Source organism: Gymnodraco acuticeps, unplaced genomic scaffold (assembly GCF_902827175.1).
Source record: "Gymnodraco acuticeps unplaced genomic scaffold, fGymAcu1.1, whole genome shotgun sequence".
Classification (NCBI taxonomy): Eukaryota; Metazoa; Chordata; class Actinopteri; order Perciformes; family Bathydraconidae; genus Gymnodraco; species Gymnodraco acuticeps.
Window position 1 is genome coordinate 2,383,649 of NW_022990398.1, and position 22,887 is coordinate 2,406,535.

Here is a 22,887-nt window from a genome sequence, read left to right on the forward strand (position 1 = left end):
AGGGTCGCCACTTATTATTATTTTAATAAAAAAATAAAAAGTATATATATTTTTTTTGGGTACCTGGCCGACACCCCCTAGCAGCGGCGCGCATATTTCAGCAGCGGCGCTGCGCCGCCACTATTTGTATATAGGGGAAACACTGCTTGTATAAAGAAATGGCAAAGTCAGTGTAAAAACTGTTCCATAACCCCTTCTACTGAGCGTGTGTGTGGGTGTATTACTCTTACAGTACATGTGGGAAACCAGTGTTTCCTCTGCCTTTGCATCAGTGTGTGCACATATGTTTCTCGGGATCAGAGTGGCATGTCAGTTTTGCTTTGAGGTGATGCTGTCCACCCCCCGTACGTAGCGGCTGTGAGGGTGCACTGGTCTTCATCACGCCAGCCCCTCACAAACTCCCATGACAGGCAACCAGGGTCAGCGTCTCTGCTTCCACTTACTGTACCCAGGGTGCGCTTGATTTAAATGGATCCCCTTGCGTGTAAAGAATCTATTCGCTTTGTTAACATCGGTCAGGCTCATTGCACATCATATCTACCTAAAAACCTCTACAATAGCAGCTTGAGCCTTTTTTAAAGCTGCACGTACACTCGGCTAGCAAGCTAAACTCATGCACCGTTTGTCTTTATAGTTACGATTACAGTATCCGTACGCTGCACTATTGAGGCAGAGGAGGATACGTTTCAAAGGCAGTCTTTTTCTTTGATGCTGTATCTGGTGAGTGTCCCTGCTCCTGTACTCTCACTTACATAGACAAGTAGGCACACAAATGAAGGGCCATTCGCTGGTAACTGTACGTGCACGTGTAGTTAGCAGTGCACACACAGATGGTATCCCTCACACCACAACTGTAGCCCCTTCTATGCTCCATTGCGTCATGGAATCAGAAACACCGTGTGCGGCTCTGTTTTTGGCTCTGAGCGCACGGAGAGTGATTCTCAAGACAAGTCTAATTTATGAGGCGGCCATCAGATCACAGAGGAACCTTCTTGCTGCAGTTAAAGAGGGTCGCCGCCGCCGGCTATTGACTCGGTTGATTTGTTGTTTGATGTGGGTGGGTTGCTGCAGATTTGTCATTGTTAGGGGCAGAGTCGTCCACTTTTTTGCCCCAATTGTTAGAATACAACGCCGACCACATGTGTTGCATGTTTAAAAAAACATGAAAGTTTATCAAAACCAAAAACTGTTTGCATGGTGTCATTTGTTTACACTAACAAGTCCAGCTTCTAGACAATAGTTATAGATTTACCTCAGTGTAGCAATGAGGCGCATGTTTTGGCATTGGCAGGTTGAGTTCCTGCTTCAGACCCTAATTATGTATGAAATCATTTTTGCTAAATGCATAGCGAATCTTAATTCGTTATCACATTCGTATGCCTAATGTACAAAATACAAGAGGCATTCATTCTACCTAAAAAATATTTTAAAAACATTATCTGGCATTTAATTCCTGCAGTAGATCTCAATACCATTTTTTTTTATTTTTTAAAGATATTCTGTCAGAAACAGGTGAACATATTGCTGCACTGAACATAGAACCATTTTCGTTACACACAAGATGACAAAAGCCAACTAATTTGCTCTTTAAGATATTTTTTGTTAAACTAAATAGTGCAAGCTTACATCACCTAAACAGTTTCCTGTGCATCTTATAGTAATCAGGGCATTCCAGCAGGTGCATCTGTTTTTAAAAGGCATTTATTGCAACATGCTAATTAAATCATGTTTATGCCTCAATAACTCAAATCTCTCCATAGAAGATTCAACTTATTGTCATTACGTAGTACAGGTGCTATGTAACAAAATGGTTTCTCTGCATTTGACCCATCCTAGTGTTAGGAGCAGTGTGCTGCCATTATGTACGGCGCCAGGGGAGCAGTGTAGGGAACGGTGCCTTGCTCAGGGACACCTCGGTAGCACTTGGTCTTTCAGGGACTTGAACTGGTGACCTTCCAGTTGCAAAGTCCCTATGGACTAGGGAGTTTCTCTCCCAAAAACTCCCCCCTCGCCTGAAACGCCTCCATTGGACTCCTTTGTTGATTGCCGTAACATAGTGACATCACAATGAAACACCCCACTTCTATTGGCTAGCGCATGATGGGCAAAGGGACCGAACATCTATAAGCAGGTGACCAATCACAACAGAGCTGGCTAGCTAACCAATCAGAGCAGACTGGGCCCTGGTTTCAGACAGAGGGTGAAAAGAGGTGCTGCAGCACAGGCAGTATGAGAAAAATAAAGAGCTTTTTGAACATTAAAGCATGGAAACATGTCTCAGTAGAGACACAAGATGTACATCTGAAAATTAGCATAGTAGGCCCCTTTAACTGTAACCGGAGTGTCTCACTCAAGGTTGTGTTATAGACTCACTCCTTACTTCAGGTGATTTGTTTGTTTGGGTGACGTAAAACAAATAAACAGGCAGAGATATCCCAGCCGGACAACACTGGAGCGCAGATGCTATCGAAGATTAGCTGCGGTTAGCCACAATAGCGTGCATCCAGTCAGCTTATTGTTTATAGCAAGACACGCAAACTCGATACGAGAATGACCTGAGGAAGACCTTCTGCTGGAGACTGATGAGCAGAAGAGAAAGCTGCCTGTTAGCTAACTCTTATAACAGCTGGTTCCTCAAACCTGTTAGCAATTAGTATTGTGTTAATGTTTAGAATATTAATAAATGAATGAGATGGTCTTTTGAAGTTACAGTCCAAACATAAGTGGAGTTTAGGATCAACGCCCCGTTGCCGTAATGCAGAACTAATGAAGTGTATCCTGAGGGCCTGGACTCCAATCATTCGTGAATTCCATGTTGAAAACACAAACATTGATACATCTGTAAACTGACAGTATGATCAGATTTATCAGTTTCTTTTCTAGCACTCACTGTGCCTGAAAGGAGAAAGTGTGTGGTTTGTGAATCAAATTTAAGGAACAATATCATGTTATCAATTGTATGTGTGAGTGAGATACATATAAATACTTAACGCTCAACACATTTCAGACACTTGAACACTGCTGTGAGGATGCACTTTTAGCAAAGTATTTTATTATTTTGCGTCACTATTCGTTGCAGCTCTCAGTCTCCCTCCCTTTTCTCCGTGTACTCTCTCTAATATATATCTGTCAGGTAAATATTGATCCTGCTCGAATGTCTCTGTTGCTGTTTATTCTGTGACCGAGGTCTCTCTTTCACAGTGGCGAGCCGTGACTTTTATACCTAGGCCCTCTGACCCCCCCCCCTTCCCTCGAAAAAAAAGAAGAGATATTACGTCTCGAGTAGACTTCAGCGGAATATCAAAACAGTGGTCCGGGGTGCAAAACGCATCAATGACAGCGACTCTCTACCACACAAAACAACACCATTTATATAAACACCTATCATGACAGGGCACCCACAGCCAAGTAGCAATTACAAATGAATTAAGTCGGCACGGCGGCCTACATTGAAAATGACTTAGGCCTACCTTTGATGATCAAATCACTGAAACACAAAGTCCATCCTCCTGTCCTTTTGGATGAAGCACTTGATGGCGGGTCATGCAGCTGATCCTTTGCCATTCCAGTTTATCATTGTAACTCAATCTTGAAAATGACTCGGTTAATAATTTCGCAACGATGTCATCACTATCACTGAAGTGAGCCATCATGAACGAACTTATGCTAATTATAAATATATCGATCATAAATCTATCGATTAGATTTATGATTCAAAAATAATAAAAGTAGGGTAAACATGTGGATATTATCCGGCTGAACACAACGTGCATTTATCTAACAGGTTCGTTTTCCACAGACCTTATTTCCAGCTATTTTCCAAAATCCTATGGAGAAATCCCACTGCTTTTCTGTCGAGGGAATCCGAGGGAAGCTTACTTCCGGGTTATAGGACGCGTCACTGCACCACTCGCATAGACCTCACAGCGGGCGGAACTTATAAAGTCATAAAGTCATAAAGTCCGCGAAAATAAAGCCCGCCCATTTAGAGGGAAGATATGATTGGTCAATTGTACTGTCATTTGACATTACTCTCTCATTGCGTTACTATAGCTGGCCCTCTGTGAATCTACAGAGGGACCAACAAACTCTCCCGTCTTCACATAACTCGCAGAGACGGCATTTAACCCTTCACATTCCAACAGAAACTGAACAGGCAGATTCGAAGGATTTATTTCTTTAGAAATATTATTTTAAATACAATTAAATCAAGTTATTTTGGTAAAACTAATGAAAAATGTAACAACAACAAAATATAAAAAATAATATTTTTAAAAAAAATGTTTTTTTTAAAAAATGTTTTCAAATATTATTTTTTAGAATATCTTAGGCCCTCACAGAGGGCCTAGAGGGCCCTGACGGCTCGCCACTGCTCTTTCAGCTTTTCCCTCGCACCTACTTTATTTACGGGCAGGATGAGTGGGCGCACAGCTGATCTAGCATTAAGAGAGATGGTTACAGTACGTCTCAGTCAAATTCTCTTTATAATACTCCAAATCATAGCAGAAGTTATCTCATAACAGTTTAGAAAGATCAGATTTAGACGGTGCTCTATACTTTACAGTGAAACAACGTGTCAGGGTATCTGGAAGACAAATTGTGAGTAGAAAGGGTCCAGGGAGTATTGCTTTTGGAGGATTTGGACAAAAAGATGGTATGGCGAGAAAAAGGGCGGGTCAAGGGATAACGAAGATGTCTTTCAAGGTGCCGAGGGCATCTGGGCAAACACAGACCAGACAAGAGGACGGACACCTTGGCATGTCGTCTTGCCCACAGTCAGTCTAAACAAAGTAGTTGAACGAGGAGTCAAACAGATGCCTTTGTTGACTCTGTGCATGTGTGTATTTTTGCGTGCGTCTGTACTTTTTGACATTTCTGTGATGACGAAGGGGGATTGTTTGTTTGTGTAAGCCAGGCCGGAATTTATGCATTTTTGTGTATTTGTCTGTGAGAGAGAATGGGCCTGGGTGGGGTGAGAGTAGTGGGCTCAGTGTTCACTAACCAGAGAGGAGGAATGTCATCTTTATTGTAGGGGCATTTCATATGTTGACTAAGTATGGGAAACTGCTGCCATGGCTGCTGTATTTCTCCAGGCTAAGCCAAAAATAATCCCCTCGTCCGCTTTATATTCAGCTAGACAAGTTTAATTTATCTGGATATCAGCAGTAGAAGTTAATAAAAACAAAGTGTGTTCAAATTTATTGGAAATGTGTCCTTTGCGACACACGTAGTCGAAGCACAGAGCGTGATGTATCACCATTCATCCGCACAATTGGAACAATACATAGCACACGCTGTTATCTACCACCAACAATGGACTGCTTTCAGGTTTTTAATCGTATTTGATAGGAACAGCATGTGCTGGGTCTTGGGAGAGGAGAGCAGAGGATGGGAGAGGTGAAAAGCAAAAAGGGGAAATTCCTCAGATTACTATATCCGAGGTTAGAAGGGCCCGATTGACAGGCGGCTCAGTCCAAACAACCCAATTTAGCCCACAGGAACTCTGTCTGAACTTCAGCACCGCAGGACGACACATGGAGGAAAGGGGGGGGGGGGGAATGGAAGTGAAAAAGACAGTAGAGAGGGAGGCACTGTATGGAGGAAAAAGACGGGAGAATGTAGGGAAATCTGAAAGAGGCCCAGGCATTGATTGATGGACGGACAGACAGAGGGTTGGTGGGGTTACGTGAACACACTTTTAACATATGGGCTGGGAGTTATATCTATAAACATCTCCAACAGCCTCCCTATAGGTAAGGAAAACACAAGCCCCTGTTCAGGTTTGCCCCATGGTGGTTTTACTGCAGTAGATCGGCAGGAGGTGCCTCGGGGTTTGTTAAAAGAGAGATACTTTTTGTTCACTCATGTGTTTTCTGAGTTTTTGATGCAAAGATTGACAGTCTGTGAATGTTAAACATCCCCTATATTGTGTTTTTCTTACGTCCCCTAATATTTTTGAATAATTTTGATACTGTATCTTTGCAAAGAGTCACCAGAGAGATGTTTTTGTATTCCTCTACTTGAGTGGGAGATCCCTACATTTGAGATTCAAACAATCCCGGGCAAACTAGATTAAGTGTGACATACATTTCCAAACAGCCAACTGCTTTCTAGTATGCACACGTATCCACAGGGAAGTAGTCTTCATCACAACACTGACAAAGTAACTTGCATCCTCCAGCGTGCAGGAGACTTCGCCACAGAGAGCCAGAGTTGCTATAGCTTAGTGAACGTTTTGACAGCAAACATGGTACGGAGTGAAGTTTTTGGATATAAACCAGACCCTGGAGTTTCCTTCCACCATACCAAGAAATGCCACTAGATATTATTGTAAGATTTGCTAACATGTGTCCGCCGCTGCCAGTTTCAAGCTTACCAACTACTTAAACAAATTAAATATGCTTGTTTGTCAAAAGCCTAGGCATATCCCGCCCTTTAGCATATCACGTAAAATGTGTTGAAGCGCTAGCCAATAGAAGCACGGGTGTTACATAGTGATGTCACTATGTTACAGAAGTAAACAAAGGAGTCTAATGGAGGCATTTCAGTCAGGGTAACAGTGTGTGGGAGAGAAACTCCCTCTGGAGGGACTTTGGGGATTTTAGCCTGGACAATAGAAGCACAAGTGTTACATAATAATGTGAGCATTTTACGGCAGAGTCCTATCTGGAGGGAACTTTGGGACTTGAGCCTTGGCAGACCATTTACATGCACAAAAACCTATATAACACACGACAGGAAAGGGAGGAGCTCGCGTCATAAGATCTTCATTGCCATTTCTACACTGTAGCCTTTGTACATATGACATTTGAATCTTGAATCTTTTGAATCTTGAAAACCCCTAACAGCATTACAGGGCCCCTTTAATGTTCAAACTGTGTGCTGTGCAGGTGTTCCGGGTGGCCAGTGTGTGTTTAGGCAACCCTCCTGAGACCATCTGCTGGGAGTACAGGGACAAGGACAAGAACTTCCACCGCATGGGACCCCTCACCCCCCAGGACTTCTACATAGAGCACGTCAAACCTCTATACAACATTCAGGACAAAGTATGTGACCCCTCCAACACATCAGGTTGTGTTACTTGCTGTTTCTCGTATTGTTTCTGAGCTTGGATGTTAACTCTCCACCCTCAGATCTGCCTTGTGAACGACCCCCGACCCCAGAACCCCTACGGGAAGCTGTACACTGTAGATTTCCTAGGAAACATGGTCGGTGGCCGCAGCACTCAGTACAACAACCAGGCCATCCAGCTGCTCAAAAAGGCTGCGGCTGACTCCATCAAGGAGGGAGAGGTAGGCTTGGGGAAATAGACGTGACCGTAACCCCCAAATTTCTACAATCAAGCGTCTGATCGTGTGAACTTCATACATCTGGAAATTCTGTCTTTCTCTTAGGCGGTGTGGTTCGGTTGTGACGTCGGGAAACATTTCCACGGCAAGCTGGGTATTAACGACATGAATGTGTGAGTATAGTGCATCAGGTGGAAGTTATTTTCAATGCCATTTTATTCTAGTCTGCTATATGTCCCAGATATTAGAAGCAATATGTTTACAACATGGCTTCAAACATTTCTAGTAACGTACATTTGGGATTTGATGCTTGCAATAAACTTGAAATATACTAGTATTAACAATAACTGTGATGTTTACAAATATTTAACAAATTATAATATATTGATGTCATGGCAATATTATGCACATAATAATATTATTTAAATAATTAATAACCTCTTTAATCCTTTTTATTTCTGTCCATTCTCGTTATGTCTCCTTCCACCAATCCCATGACGCACACATTTGTATATTAATTGCTATTAACGTGCCAAAAATGAGACAAAACACACGATAGTCAAAGATTTGACTTAAAATATTATTCTTAAATTATTATTTATAAATGTATATATTTATTATCTCAATATATTGTGATAGTATTCTCATTGTGAATGCTTTTGGCCACGATAATCGTGTGTTTTCTGAGCAAGTAGTTCACCCAAAAGAAGAATACAATATCCTAAATAGTGAATATTTAACGTTTGACAGGCTTATGTCAATGTGCATTCCCGAGGTGTTATTCTCTCCACAGCGGAGCGGTTGCTTATCTTCGCCCTTCACGTGTAGAAGCTTCTGTGTCTTCTGGTGCCTGGGTTAACTTTGCCCGGCAAACTGAACCAGCATGGTGCCGAACGTCTGGAACAATCTCTGCTGAAGCTCATCCTTCACACAGATCTTTTAATGAGCCATACATAGACTATGAATGGAAAGATGATGAGGCTTAATGCAGCTTCTTTCCTACAGTCATGTCATTAGAGAGGAATGAAAAGCTGGAATACAAGATTTATTCATGGGCATCATACGTTGTTGGCAGCCCCTACAACGAAAGAAAAGACTTACGAACTGCCTTTTCTATTGAAATGATCAGAATGAAGGGCTTTGTCGTTGTTTTCATCAGGGGGAGTTTGTAATCACTTATGTTCATGCATTTGTGCGCGCAGGTTCAACCACGAGCTGGTGTTTGGAGTGTCGGTGAAGAACCTCTCTAAAGCGGAGCGTTTGATCTATGGAGACTCTCTCATGACCCACGCTATGGTCCTCACTGCTGTCACAGACAAGGTACGCTTCATACCACCACTGTACCATCCTTGAAAAACACAATTTCTTAAGTTTTGACAATTTGAAGTCTTTTAAAAGTATGTGTTTTTTTTAATAAATGTTTACATGGACTGCCCCCCCCCCCCCCCCCCCCCTTAGGGGAATTCATCCACAAAAAAGACACTGGACGCTGCACTAGGTCAGAAACCAGAGGAGACTGTGAAGTCCACCGTAGACGGACCACTTTTGGACAAAATGTCCTCTCCGTTAAAGGCAGCTCTTTGTGGAATAGCCTCCCAACTGAGATACGGGATTGTCCCACTCTCAATAGCTTTAAAGGTCAACTCAAAGAATGGTTGAGAAACAGACAGACGTGTAATCACCGCTAAATGCACTTTAACACAGGGGTATCTCCTCTTGCACTGTAGGTAGCTCTTACTGTATATCTTCTCTTGCACTTAACATGTCGTAGCTGCTATATTGTAATGTGGTAAATACTTGTGTATGCTGCTCTTGCTCTTTTGCACTTTTTGCACATCATGTATTTTGTTTTTGCTATGTTTGTAAAATGTAAACTTCTTAAATGTTTTATGTGAGGGACTGCGGATGGAAATTAGCCCAAAGCTAAATCTGGCACTGTTACGCTTGACACATTTGAATGTTTTAAGTGTTCATCACTGTGCATTGTCCCTGCCAAATAAACGATGAAATGAAATGAACACACACATACTGCACAGGTAGATGACTCTCCAGTATGCAAACATAAGGAACGTATACAAGCAGTCAGACAGGAATATACACATTTAGCAGGGTTTATTGCATCAAAGCCGTGTTTACGCTGCTTTAATCGGCTGCAGTTTTTCAAAGTGATGTCAATTTCCCCCCTTGTAAGTAACCCCAGCTGTTAGCACACTTTCTTTCCTCAAGTCACATTTTCTCCCTCTTATCCACCCATCATCGTCTGCTCTCTTTCAGGATGGGAAAGAGGGCTTTGAGAAGTGGAGGGTGGAAAACTCCTGGGGCGATGATCGTGGAAACAAAGGTAAGTTCAGAGATGCATATACCATTAATACACAAATCTTCTTTGGGTCCTTTCCAACCTGTATTGAATCACCATCAAAATGTATTTTGAACTGTCAACTCACTGTGACATAGCTGGCTAAAAACGCAAAAAGATAGTTGCTTTCATGTGGATCAGGTCCCATTATTGTATTCATGCTTTTGCAACGTACTCCTCCCGCCTACCCATCACATCTTTCTCGCACCGCTGTGTCTCTCGTGATAAATCATCATCTTCCTGTTTGTGCCTATTGAATTATGAACAGGATTAGACTGAGAGGTTCCCATGTGTTGCTGCTTTATGAACTTGTAATTGGCTGTGTCCTGTTTCGTAAAGACTCACAGACACACACACATAGGCTCTTAATATAGTTATTTAACCTCCTTGCCTATGGGTCAAGCTGCATAATATTATAAGGTCAGAACAAAACATAATGATATTCCTCCAAATTCAATAGAAAATATAAAGTTCAATTAGTTTGTTTTGGCTTGGTGATCACATTGCTAGCTAAAACTGTAGCAAGAAAACTAACCGAATCCATGTAATAAGACATAACACTTGTTTTGTTAACTGGAAACGTTTGAACCTGTTTTTTTAGTGGTCAGCTGACGGAGTTGTTTTTTGTTTGTTTTTCAACCGCAAAGTCAAAACGTTTTTTACAAACCAAGACAGTCTCGTGGAAAATGTTGTTGAGTTAATAGGGATGGTTTGTCTTTATGCAACAGGACCCAAAACACAGCAGGTAGACCGCATCACTGTCCCAGACGTAACTGTCTACTGCTGTTATTCCCTCTCTCCTTTCATCTCTGTTTCCCATCTTCCTCTCACCCTCTCCTCTCCATCTCTGCGCTCCACATTCCTCTGCAAATTATAGGAGAGTATTTCAGGTCAGTCATGCATCGTCTGGCAACACACACATACAGCGATGCGTATACACACAGAGGGACACACACTTACTCACAATATTTGCTTGACCCCACAAACCGTAGTGACTGTTGGGAAAACATGTGAAAACCCCTCAGTCAAATCAAATGTATTTCACGCATATCTTATTCCATAAACACCAGCAGATAGGCAGGGCCAGCACCTCCAGCCAAATTAATAACGTTTTTCAGAACAAAAGTTTGAGACGTGGAGTTCACATGGGAATCCGGAGGCTTGTTTGTTTGACAAAAGCTGAGGGGAAAAAGAAGTGAATGGAGAAAAGGAAGGAGAGTAGAACACAGAGAGATGTAACAGAAATGAAATACTGCAGGTAGAAATGTCAAAGCCAGGTAGATGTGGAGATGATTTTGGAAAGGAGAAAATAGAGTTGTAGGGTAAAGTAAAGGGTGTGTTTATAAGGTTTCTAAAGGCTTAACATCTCTCTTCAGGCCTTTTCATATGCCTCCTAACCCTCAGCTTCTCACGAAAGGTTTCCATTTCTTCCTTGTTTATCCCCTTGCTAACTCCACAGCTCAAGGTTGTTGTTTCTTCCATTTGAAATGGGTTCTGCAGGTCTTTGAAGTATTACATTCAATTGTCTAATATGTCGGCTTCAACAAAAAAAACGTGTCAAAATACATTTATTTTTCGCTTTGTGTGACAATGGACTATTAATAAATTAAAAACCCTGGTTATGTTTCGCTCCTGCATTGTTTAAACATGTCAATACAGTTGTGTACTTTCTAGGATTTCTTTAATACTTTTCCCAGCGTAACCGCAAAAAGCAAATGGGTATTAAACTGCATTCTATGTGGTATTAAAAAGTCTTACATTTAACCTGTTAAAACGTGCAGGTCCTTAGGTGGATTTCTTAACAGTTGTCACGGGTTTAGCTTGAGCTCTGAATGAGTTTGACGTGGAAAGAGAGAAACTATGATTTTCCATGAACATGATTCTTCCATTGTTGAGTAAATACAAGAAGATGATGTTAATGTGGATGGAAGGATTTCCTTGGTAGCGGACATAACAAACTCTTATGAAGATAAGCTTCATTAACTTTTCAGTATTCTTCTTATCCATTGCCTTTATTTTGCACCCAAACCACGGTTGCCTTTCTGTCACCTCTGCTCATTTTAAAGACTCGTATCACTTCCCATGAAATGAGAAACGCCTTTTTTGTAGTCTTACCACAACTCTGCGGGTATACTGTTCCCCACCGTTTCTTATTATCCAGCTCTATTCTTATATTTAGAAAAGACCACCCTCTCCTCAGTGCTGTCAAAAGTGTCAAAATGATTTCACAGATACATCTTGTGTTGTGTGGACACGGCCAACCTCTCTAGTCTAAATCAATAAATGAGGGAATATATCAAACTACAAGGGATGACCACAGTCTTTAAACCGTGTGTGTTGACCTTTGATTGACTTTATGTTCTATTCTCCATCCTTTCTATATTAATCTTTGATTTTGGCCATGCTACGCTTTAAAGGATACCAATTAGTGTCAGTTGGTCTACATCCTGAATAAATGTATTATATTGGTTGGCATTTTAGAAAAACATTCATGTTGCCCATACAATATATCTTAATGCCTACTACTAATAATAATACATGTATTATCACGGCCCGTCCACACAGCGGCGTGCGTTGACGCTTGGAGGTGGGCGTATCTGAAGCTTGGGGATTTTTTGCGACCAACAACCAATCACATGAATCTCCCGCCCCCGACATGCAAAGCAATAGCAATGTTAAAACGAAGTAAACTGGATATAAAATCCCCAAACAGGCGAAAACCTACCAGTTTCATCCACTGTCTCTGCCTCCTCCCTCCATGCCTCGCTCCTCCGGTTTGTATCCCGGTAGATGAACAGAGACTGATCATACAGCACCGGGTGATTCACTACCGCTATAATGAATTTTCCCTCCATTTTTTTGAATATGAGGAAATGACCTGCGTAGTCTCTCCCAGCATCCACGCGGTTTGATTGGCTAGCGCTTGTACTGGCAGATTTGCATAAACGGGATTTCATTGGCTGACGCCTCCGTCGAGGCGTCAAAAGTTGAACATTGTTCAACTTTTGACGCCAGCAACGCTCCACGTTGCTTCCCAAAATGCAGTTCGGCTAAAAGTGACGTCACCCCAGTGGCGTAACTATCGCCGGTGCATTGCACCGGGGCCCACAGCCGTCCAGAGGCCCATGCAAAAAAAAAAAAAAATGTATATATATCATTTTATTTTATTTTTTTCATTTTTGTTTTATATATATTTTATTTTGGGGCCCCAATGACTGGTTCACGCAGTCTTCAAAGTAACCTAGCAACCTAAATTATTTTTTAATTTGTCTGTCCAATGACCTTGCTCCCTTTCATGTCATGTGATACCTTGCGTGACGAGCAAACCGTTTAATCAACATCAAATGACGATGACATACTCAAGGCATACAAATCAAGTAGGGATTATTGTCCAAAATACAAACGCACCTCTCAGATTTCTCAGCGGTGTAAAATGACGCAGCCACAGTGGATGTTATTTAATGGCCAAATTGTGCAAAATATAAATGTTGATGCTTCGAGGAATTGTGGTACGTCATCATGTCCTTTCCATCGATCCAGTTTACACTTTGCTAAAGGGAAAAAGAAAGTGGTAGTTTCACATAGTCAGGAACATTTTCAAGCATTGAGCTGTTCAGCTAACTTCTTTAAACTCAAAGAATAAGACATGTATTTTTCTATATGTCTAAATCACTGCTCGTTCGCTCACAGCCAGATAACTGTTCCACACTTCTTTAGCTTACAGTACATATGTCTGTTCTGAGACAGGACAGTTAGCCTATCCCTAAAAACAAATAAGGACACCCAACCTTCACACACACCACCATGCCACCCAACACGCGGGTTCCAGTAAGCTCACATCCACACACACAAACACACACACAAGGATACCACAGTGAGAACCAGGCAACGTGCCATCTAAGATTTGCATACTTGGAAGAGCACATATACACAACACACCCAGACACGCCATCCCCAATACATTGTTTTGAACCGTGGCACGTTCTTGCGGTCGCCCTGACGTCTTCGATAAGTCAACTTGACAGTAGGAGGGATATCTCGCTTGCTCAACTTTGAAAACATGACGAGGGGAAAAGTAAAGAGACTTAGAAAGTGGCATTAGAGAAACACAATAACAAAATAACTTCACCATAATCACTCTAAAATGGTTGCCAGTTCTCATCCAGCTTTCTATGTTCCTCGGTTCTGCACGAGATTTGATCCGGTCTGTTTTCACAACACTTTACGTTTTTGTTATCTAAGCAGAAGACACACACGTAGACATCTGTGATTTTAATTAATCATTTCAGCATGGGGCTACATCCTCTTCCAAAAAGAGATTATGTTATCCCAACATGTCTTCTGTCCATGTAAGTCCAAGGTTGGAGTTCATGAGAACCCAGATTCAGCTACATTGCCTTGATATGGCTGCACACACTAGGGATGCCAGCGATTTTTCGAATATTCGTTACAGTCTCCATAATCGAAAATTATTTTTAAAATGTAATTTATATATATTTGTATTATTATTTGTTTTTCTTTTTTTCCTGGCTACAGTAAGTTTCAACCAACATATAGACTAATGCTAATAATAGTATTAATAATTGTAAATGGCCATTGGTCACACCACCAGTTAGTTTTACTGTAAACTTGGAGGAAGCCAGTAGGCTGCGCAGAGTGGGCAGCCTGCTACACACCGCCCCCCCCCCTCTCTCCGTCACACGTGCGATTGATTTATTGGCGATATACAGAACAGTGAGAACAACACAACTAAAGATGAACAAAGCGGCACGTTCAAAGAAGAGTTCCTCGTGGATCTACTTCGAACTGACAAGTGCAAATGAAGTAAAATGCAAGCTCTGTGAAAAGACTTTGGTCTACCACAGCTCAACATCAACAATGCGTTCGCATTTGAGTGCGAAGCATGCCAAAGAAGTGCCTACAGAGAAAGACGCAGCACAGCCGGCCATTACTAACTTCACTTCAAGACCACGTCGTTGTGATGACAGGTCAAACTGATCAGGTTAAAACAACGGAATTCCATTTGTCTGTGTTTTTTTAATCGATTAATATTCGCAATATTCATGGTCAGTTTCTGGCATCCCTAGCACACACACGCACACACGCACGCGCACGCACACTGAGGCAGACGGAGACGGACATTGTTTAGTTTTATCAGGGTGGGTATGCAGAGGTGATAGCAGAAGTGTTGAAGGCATACTGCACTCTAGGGTGGGGGAGTTTGAACTGTTGGCGTCCTCCACCCTTTTTTCTGTCGGAACGATAGAGTTTAGCGATAAAGAGCAATTCAAATAAAATGTGCGTGCATTGACAAAGTTTGTTTCAGCGTTATGTTGTCTTCTTTCAGTGAAACAGCAGTAACAACGATCAGCTTAATAAGTGGCATGATGTGATCTTTGTAAGGGTATTTCCTTGTTAAAAAATAATCGGGATAAGGGTTTTCTTCGAACTGTTTTATAATATATTTAGTGGCTTAGGAAGGAGCTTTGTAAACTTGGTAGGACAAAGATTTCTCTGGGAATAACTTTATTTGCTTTTATTGCAGAGGTGTTCAGATTGATCGCTGACATCTCCAAGTTAAATATTTTCTTGGCCGATTTACTTTGCCTTTTCTCGAATCCTTTAAAGCAAACGTTTGTTTAAAGACTGGACAGCTGTCCATTTTAGTAACATGCAAAGCATCTGAGATGAGGTTATCTTTCTGCATGGGACTATGTTCAAATTTGGAGGAGTGCCACTTGTCCTGCATTGTTTAAAAACTTTCTAACAAAGAAAAAATCATGATCTTGTTTATTCCGACTGACAAGTTGAATCACCATGTTAATAATAATCTAAACACATGCAGTCCAAAACTGATTAACATGTTTGTTTTCTTTAACAAACTTATTAGTGATTCAGTCACAAACTGGTTAAAAGTTTTTGACGAGGAGGAGAGACACGCCAAGTCCTGATTTATGTTTATTTCACAAAACTAAACAGACAAATCTATTTTCCAAAGTAAGCATTCTGTCAATCTCAGCAGCATCGGTTTGGTTAAAGTGTAAAAATGAAGGACAAATGTATGTGTTTGTGTGAAGTGTTGAACAGATGTTTATATTTTGTAATATTATTCCAATTTACCTGGTTAATATATATACAATCCACCTGGATTTATTTATGTCGGTACATAGTAGTAGATCAAATAAGTCAAGTAGTAAATTGCGGTTCCCATCACCCATGTATCATATTAAGATGATAAAGCCAACTCATTTGTATCCATATAGTTTCACCTGAATTGGATTCATTTCCAAGTTGTGGTTTATTTGTCAGTTTTCCCAGTTCTACGCTTTACTCCCATCTTTTCAGGTCAAAAATAAATCTCATTGGCTGTGTTCCCTGTCTCTCTCTGCAGGTTACCTGATCATGACGGATGATTGGTTCTCCGAGTATGTGTACGAGGTGGTGGTAGACAAAAAGTACCTCTCCGCTGAAGTCCTGGATGTGATGCAACAGGAGCCAGTTGTACTTCCTGCCTGGGACCCAATGGGAGCCTTGGCATAATACAGAAATCCAGTTTCCAGCCCCAAGCTCTGGTCGATTTGACTCCGCCCTATTCCTCGGCTGCCTTTACCTCTCCAATAGTTCTCCCATACCTTCTTCCACAACAGCCTGTTCTTCTAGACAAAATAATAAAGATTTTCTTTTCTTTTTTTACTGGACTGCCTGTGTTTTGTCTTTATTTCATTTACGTTTACACTCCCACAACGTTTCTTATATTCGTGGATGGTAAACCATAAAGCACTGGATCTGGGCCTGAGCATTTAAAAGGTGAAGTGGGTTTATTGCATCGTAAACACGTGTTTCAATTTGAGACAGGTTGGCTTCAATAACAAGAGGCAGATTTAAGTATAAGTGCAATCTGAGCTGTGGACATATGGTAGGTTTGTACCGACAAATACAATAAAAAGCAGTCAACCCTGTTTTTTAATTGATACACCTGTGTGGTTCAGTGTTTTTAAAATAGATTGAAAATCATTGTTTTGACTTATTCCTGTGTTCCTTTCACATCCTGGACACGGGCAAAACAGAAGTGATTGATTGATCTTGAAAAAACAGTATTTCTGCAAACAATGTAAGCCAGGAAAGAAGGAGGGATATGCATGTGAACATTACGTGCAAAAGCTTCTTATATGTAGATTGTTTTCATAACTTCTGCCTGTATCCTCCCTGATTGGATATCTAGGAATGTTAAAAGCAGGAAAAGGGTCATACTTCAATAATACTCTATCCAAGCACTTCCTGCACAGAAACTGAAATAATGTCTCAGTGACTTTGCAACTCTTCCTGCTTTAAAACATTCCTGTCAAGGTAAAAATGACCTCTGTCCTCTCAGCAGGCCCTTCAGCTGAGTTATTGCTATTCACCCTCTGCAGCGTGTTTTTGAAAGTGCCCATTCAGCACCACAGGCTTAAGGGGGACCAGTTTGCAGCGTGAATTGGGAAGATTTAGGTTGTAATCTACAGGTCGGACAGGCCTATTTTTTTAGGGGAGTTTCAATAACTGACAGGATTTTGTGATATACAGCTTTTCTGTAAATTCCCACCATACGAAATAGTCTTAGAATAATCCTAAAAAAACATGGAAACAGAGTTTAAACCAACTAAGTCCTATGTCCTCTTCATCAACCCGCATTATAATCGCAACCTCTTCTGTGTTTACCCACTCTGAACTCAGGGTGCCTGGCACTACCTTATCTTTCCCATTAGCTGAGCTGAAATGGCTCATTTTAACACTTTTGCTTTCTCCCAGTTTTCCCTCATCCATCCATCCCTTTCACATATCTACAAATTCATAACAGAATATCTTGTGCTACTTTTCTCACAGGATTCAAAAAGGATTTGGAAATGTCGTCTTTAGTTTATAGTATGAGAATCATAGGGTGAAGCAGTTTTTAAAAATGTACTTGCTACGGAAGTTAGATAGATGATGTTGTGAGATTGAAGTGTTCATTGATAGCTTTCCCAATCATTTCTTTCCTAGAAATTCTCCCCTCAAAGGAATGGTATTTACTTTAATCTGGATTTGATTTAGAGGAGCGTGCACTGTAAATCTTAGCTGGCAAATCCTGTGTTTCATAATGTGTTCAAGAGTAAATAGGATATGATTTTATATTGTATTTCACCTGTGCCTTTGTAAAGTCAAAAGGTGTAGATTGATCGATTGACAGGTTATTTTTAAAAGAGATAAAGTGAGATAAAAAACATGTGGAGAGCATATTTCTCACTTGTTCAGATGATTGGCAGGTTGTGTGCAAAACTTAATCCTCCAAAAGCAATTAATCACATCAGCTCACCTGGGAGAAGGCTCTGAGAAGAAACTTTGAACATGTGTTCTGGGCCTCAAGGTCAAACTTTGGGTAAGAGTAATTTGTTTTTTGGATGCAGAATATTTTCAAGTGTATTTGGTTGAGAAATCTCACAAATGATTGCCGGTTAGTCTTTGATAGGTCTTACATCTCAAAATAATAATAGTAATATAGGCAATTATTACATTTATCATGTCTAATTTTGTTTCCATGTTTGTTTTCCTCTTGACAGTCATTTAAGGTAATTAAGTACATTAACTTAAGTCATTTATTCTGTTATCAAACATGTATTGTACTACTGTATCACACGTTAAATTTGAGCTTACTGTCCTGTGAGTAGCCTATGCTCAAAAAGCTAACGGCACCAGCTCCAACTAGAAAAGTAACTTAATATAACATAAGTTATGTGTTAATATATCCGGAATAACAATGTTATAATATAGAATATATGATACAATCGCTATAAATGATAAGCTACTTTCATTTACTTGAGAAAAAGTTTCATACTTTTTTTTAACGTTGTACGCTAAGTGACGCATTTGGAAAACAAGCTAATTGTAGTGAGCTTACAGGTGTGCATTTGTGTGGTTAATTATTTAAATGCGTATGCAATATCATGAAGCTATTGACTAAAGAAGAGGCGACTTCTCTGTTAATGGATAGGCTACAACATTTTCTGCAGAAAAAAACAAATAAATTAAACACGAAGACCGACACTCATCAACAACAATGGTTTCCTGAAGATAAATCGAGGTTCGTAGCCTATAATATTCTCTGCACATTTGTTTCATTTTTTTTATCAAAAACATGGAGTGTATTTTGTCACGTTATCTGCATCAAGCTAACCTAAAATGCCGTTAATTAGGCGAAGTGCAATACAGTAAATAGCTTTTTAGCCCACACGATGAATTTTTCGTTTGTTTTGCATGATAAAACTTGGCTGAAATTCTCGTCAGAAAACCCTAATGCTAATTAAAAGTGAGCCATTCCTGCAACCGAATATTTGCCATGACTTTGTCAAGGAAAACTATGGAACTATTTGCGCCACTTAAAAAAATTAAAATCCCCATGAAAAGTCATAATAATGAGATAAAAAGTCATAATTATGAGATAAGAAAGTCGAAATAATGAGATAAAAAGTCATGAGATAAGAAGTGCGCATGCGCTGCAGTGGCGCTGTCTTCAAAGGTCCCTTCATCACCTTGCTGCTCTCTACCATGCAAACGGCATCTAGTCTGTCACCTGTTATGAACTATAATATATATGCCTATAGTTTTGTGGTCGTTCACGGGTTAGAGTTAGGCTAGCAACTCACAGCAGCAGTATACCTACACTATTGTCATTAGTGGCGTGAACGTTACCACAAAACTATAGGCATATTATAGTTCATAACAGGTAATGTCAAAGCTATGAACTGCATTGTTGTAGTTTAGCTGCAATATAGGCTATATGTAACATCTAACATTTACAAAAGTCACCTGTAATAGTTACCTTATTTAGGACTAGATGCCGTTTGCATGGTGGAGAGCAGCAAGGTGATGAAGGGACCTTTGAAGACAGCGCCACTGCAGCGCTTGCGCACTTCTTATCTCATAATTATGACTTTTGATCTCATTATTATGACTTTATTATCTCATAATTATGACTTTTGATCTAATTATTTCGACTTTCTTATCTCATAATTATGACTTTTGATCTCATTATTTCGACTTTCTTATCTCATAATTATGACTTTTGATCTCATTATTATGACTTTCTATCTCATAATTATGTTCAAGTGGCGGAAATGGGCTTCCATAGAAAACAGATATGCTTGTGACCATAATGTCAGGGAACAGACAGGTCACTGTTTTCTTACTTTTTTGTAAATGTTCATGTTAGTAGTGTCATGGGAGATATAAGCGCGTATATCTGTGAACACTAAGTCTTTGTTTATATTTGGACATTAGGATTTTGCTTGGCTAAAGTGGATTTAAGATGGTTTTATATCGGATTCAGATGTAACCACTTCCTGGTATTCCTGCAGTGAATCTATTCTGTATAGGTACCTAATACATTGTAGGCTATGTTTTAACAGTAGCCTATAGGCTTTAACAGCATATAAAGTGTTCCTCACATGTGTTTTATTCTCTAAAGCAAACAACCTCTCATGGATTTGCTATCAGGTAGGCTATGGAATGCAGAGCAAAGCTGGATTTCGAATTTATGAACACACACACACACACACACACACACACACACACACACACACACACACACACGATTTACAAGTCCTGACGTCAAAATGAGTCTTATGATAGTTTCCATGTTTTTGTTAGACATGAGGAATTAGCCCACAGTTGAACTATACACGACTGTTTATCACACACCTGGTCTCATTATTCTCTTCCATTGTTTTTTCTCCTCCTTCTCAGTAGCATGTGTGTCTGTGTTTGGATTTGTATGTTTTGCAATGAGGATTAACCTAGTACTTCAGCTGATGCTGATTGGAATGACGTTCAACACTCACACAGCCTGGCTTTCAACAAGAAGGTTAGACTGGATGCTGTGTGTGTTTGGTTAAGACAGCAAGAGAGGACACAGTGATTATAATTTAATGTCAGCATGACAGGGACTGTATTTGTCTGTCCCAGACTGCCCTATTTTATATCTCTTCAATCTCTCACACGTGTACACAGTACACACACACACACACACACACACACACACGTAGATACAATGTAGGCTAAGTAGACTGACTGCACTACTGTACCTGTCATGGTGCGTTTTGGCCCAGCAAGTGGCTGTAAATGGGTTGGTTAGGCCACGACATAGACAGGCTGGGACTGTGTAATCTCTCTCTATTTCTCTCTCTCTCTCGCTCTCTTACACTCACACACACTTCACAATGTAAATCTTACTCCTCACAAGTTTTCTACATTTCGCAACATAATTTATGTGCCCGACTTCCCTTCTTATTCTCCTTTGGTCCTCTTATAAATATGCATCAAGAAGTCTTGGATTAGGAGCGGGATCCTTTTCTAAAGCTCAGCATGTGTGTTAGGGTGAGAGTGTGTGTGTGAGTGGGTGCCTGCATGCTTGAGTGTGTGTGTTTGCGTCTTAAGCCATGCAGAGCAGAATACGGCCTGCTGTAAGCCCAGGCATGTGTGATGTGTGTGATTGGGTTTAGACAGTGTTGATAGGCGACTTCTTGGACACTCGATGACCAGACGCTCCATGGACAACGCAAGCTGTCATGCTCAAAATATCAAGGTAAGACCAACTCACTGTCTGTCAACAAATTCAGGCTGGTTCATTCTTTAAAATGACTGTTAACTCAAATGATACATTAATACTGATTGCTATATCTGAAAGGTATGTACAGTACATGTGTATGTTTGGAAGCCAGAGACACATAGTTTGATTTACTAGGTGAAAGGTTTTCTGTGCAAGCTTTTGAGTAAGTCTAATTAATACCTTATTTTCGGCATTTATCCCCCAGCTGTTTTATTACAAGGTTTTGAAATCCGAATAGTTTAAGTGAAGCAAGTCATATTTTGGAATGTTTGCTCAAAATGCCAAGATATACTTTAGGCTCCAATCCAAATTATTGTTGTTTTTGACAGAAACTAAATAAAAATGTAGTCTCTTTTTGGTGAAAGATAAATATACGTGTTGTATACAGTACAAGAGAGAGTCAGAGAAGACAAGTCATGACTTCTTAACAATTTCTCTATCCATCGAGTGTCTATGGGTAATTTTGATTCAAACCAATCAAATGTTTTTTTGTCTGAACTTTTTAAAAGCTTTTTTTATGTTCAATTTTCACAAATCAGCTTCTACTTTTTATTTGAGGGAACAAAATGTGGGCATAAAGCCAATATCTTCTCAAGAAATCCCAATATAATTAGCACAATGCAAACTATAATCCTAACTCACCCGCAGGGTATGTGTCTGACACTTTTTGAATGAAATGATCAGTATTTAATTTATTTAATTGTCCTTTCAGAAATCTGTTGGGTAAAGTAAGTACTAACAGCCTCTGAGATCTTTGGGGAATATTTGCAGTACTTAGTCAAATAATTAAGGTGGTAAACGTGGACTGGAGAATATATTTTCCTTACAGACGCGGTGTATAAATGACACCAGTATCACATGATTGTAAAGTCATTAGTTTAGCCCTGGCAAAATGGCCTAATTCTATGTATATTATAAATATGCCAAGTGCATTTTCACATTATCTGACTTAAGTTTCCTTCTTGTCTCACGATGTACTGTTTTCATTGTCATTGTTAGTTTTATGTCACAATGCCAGGATGCCTTTTGAACACTGGCATGTCTTGTGTAAATATATGCTCTGGCATTTTGACAAACCTAGCTTTAGTGGTGGGAGAGTTACTCACTTCAAAGTAGCAATACTGTCATCTCAAAATACTGTTACAAATAAGGGTCCTGCATTTAAATGTATACATCAGTAAAGAACACAAATATATCAACACATACTTTAAATACCAAAAGTATAATAACTGATTATTCTATAATATGACCCATTTCTGAATAATATTAGAAGAATAAAGTTGTTATATTAAAAATACTCAATAAATGTAAACTACCTGAGAACTACATTCCTAGTTTATGTGGAAACAAAAACAAAGTTTGTTCTGTAATGAACACTAACACTATTCGGTCATAGGCCTCTGAATGGACATTGTTCTTCAATTACCAGTATTATGTAATGTTATACCTGTAGTATTTGAACCCTTGTCGTCATGACACACCACCTGCCCTGTAATCTGTTCTTGGATGCCCTAAAGGTTGTGTTTATTTATAGTGGTTGCACGTCACTGTAGTGACTAAGGGACAGTTAATGTTAGGATTGTGTCTGGTTGCCGGTATGTTTTGTTATCCTTAATGACACC

The 22,887-nt window shown here is 40.1% G+C and overlaps 1 protein-coding gene across 1 annotated transcript in view; it reads left to right on the forward strand.

Moving 5' to 3' along the window:
• Positions 1 to 16,343, forward strand: part of blmh (bleomycin hydrolase) — a 29,499-nt gene extending 13,156 nt beyond the window's left edge. Inside the window, exons 7-12 of the mRNA XM_034224776.1 lie at positions 6,891 to 7,046; positions 7,134 to 7,292; positions 7,395 to 7,462; positions 8,492 to 8,609; positions 9,564 to 9,630; positions 16,037 to 16,343. Coding sequence (XP_034080667.1) covers positions 6,891 to 7,046; positions 7,134 to 7,292; positions 7,395 to 7,462; positions 8,492 to 8,609; positions 9,564 to 9,630; positions 16,037 to 16,185 — 717 coding nt within the window. The 3' untranslated portion in view covers positions 16,186 to 16,343. The remainder of the gene's footprint in view (positions 1 to 6,890; positions 7,047 to 7,133; positions 7,293 to 7,394; positions 7,463 to 8,491; positions 8,610 to 9,563; positions 9,631 to 16,036) is intronic.
• The last annotated feature ends 6,544 nt before the right edge of the window (positions 16,344 to 22,887 follow it).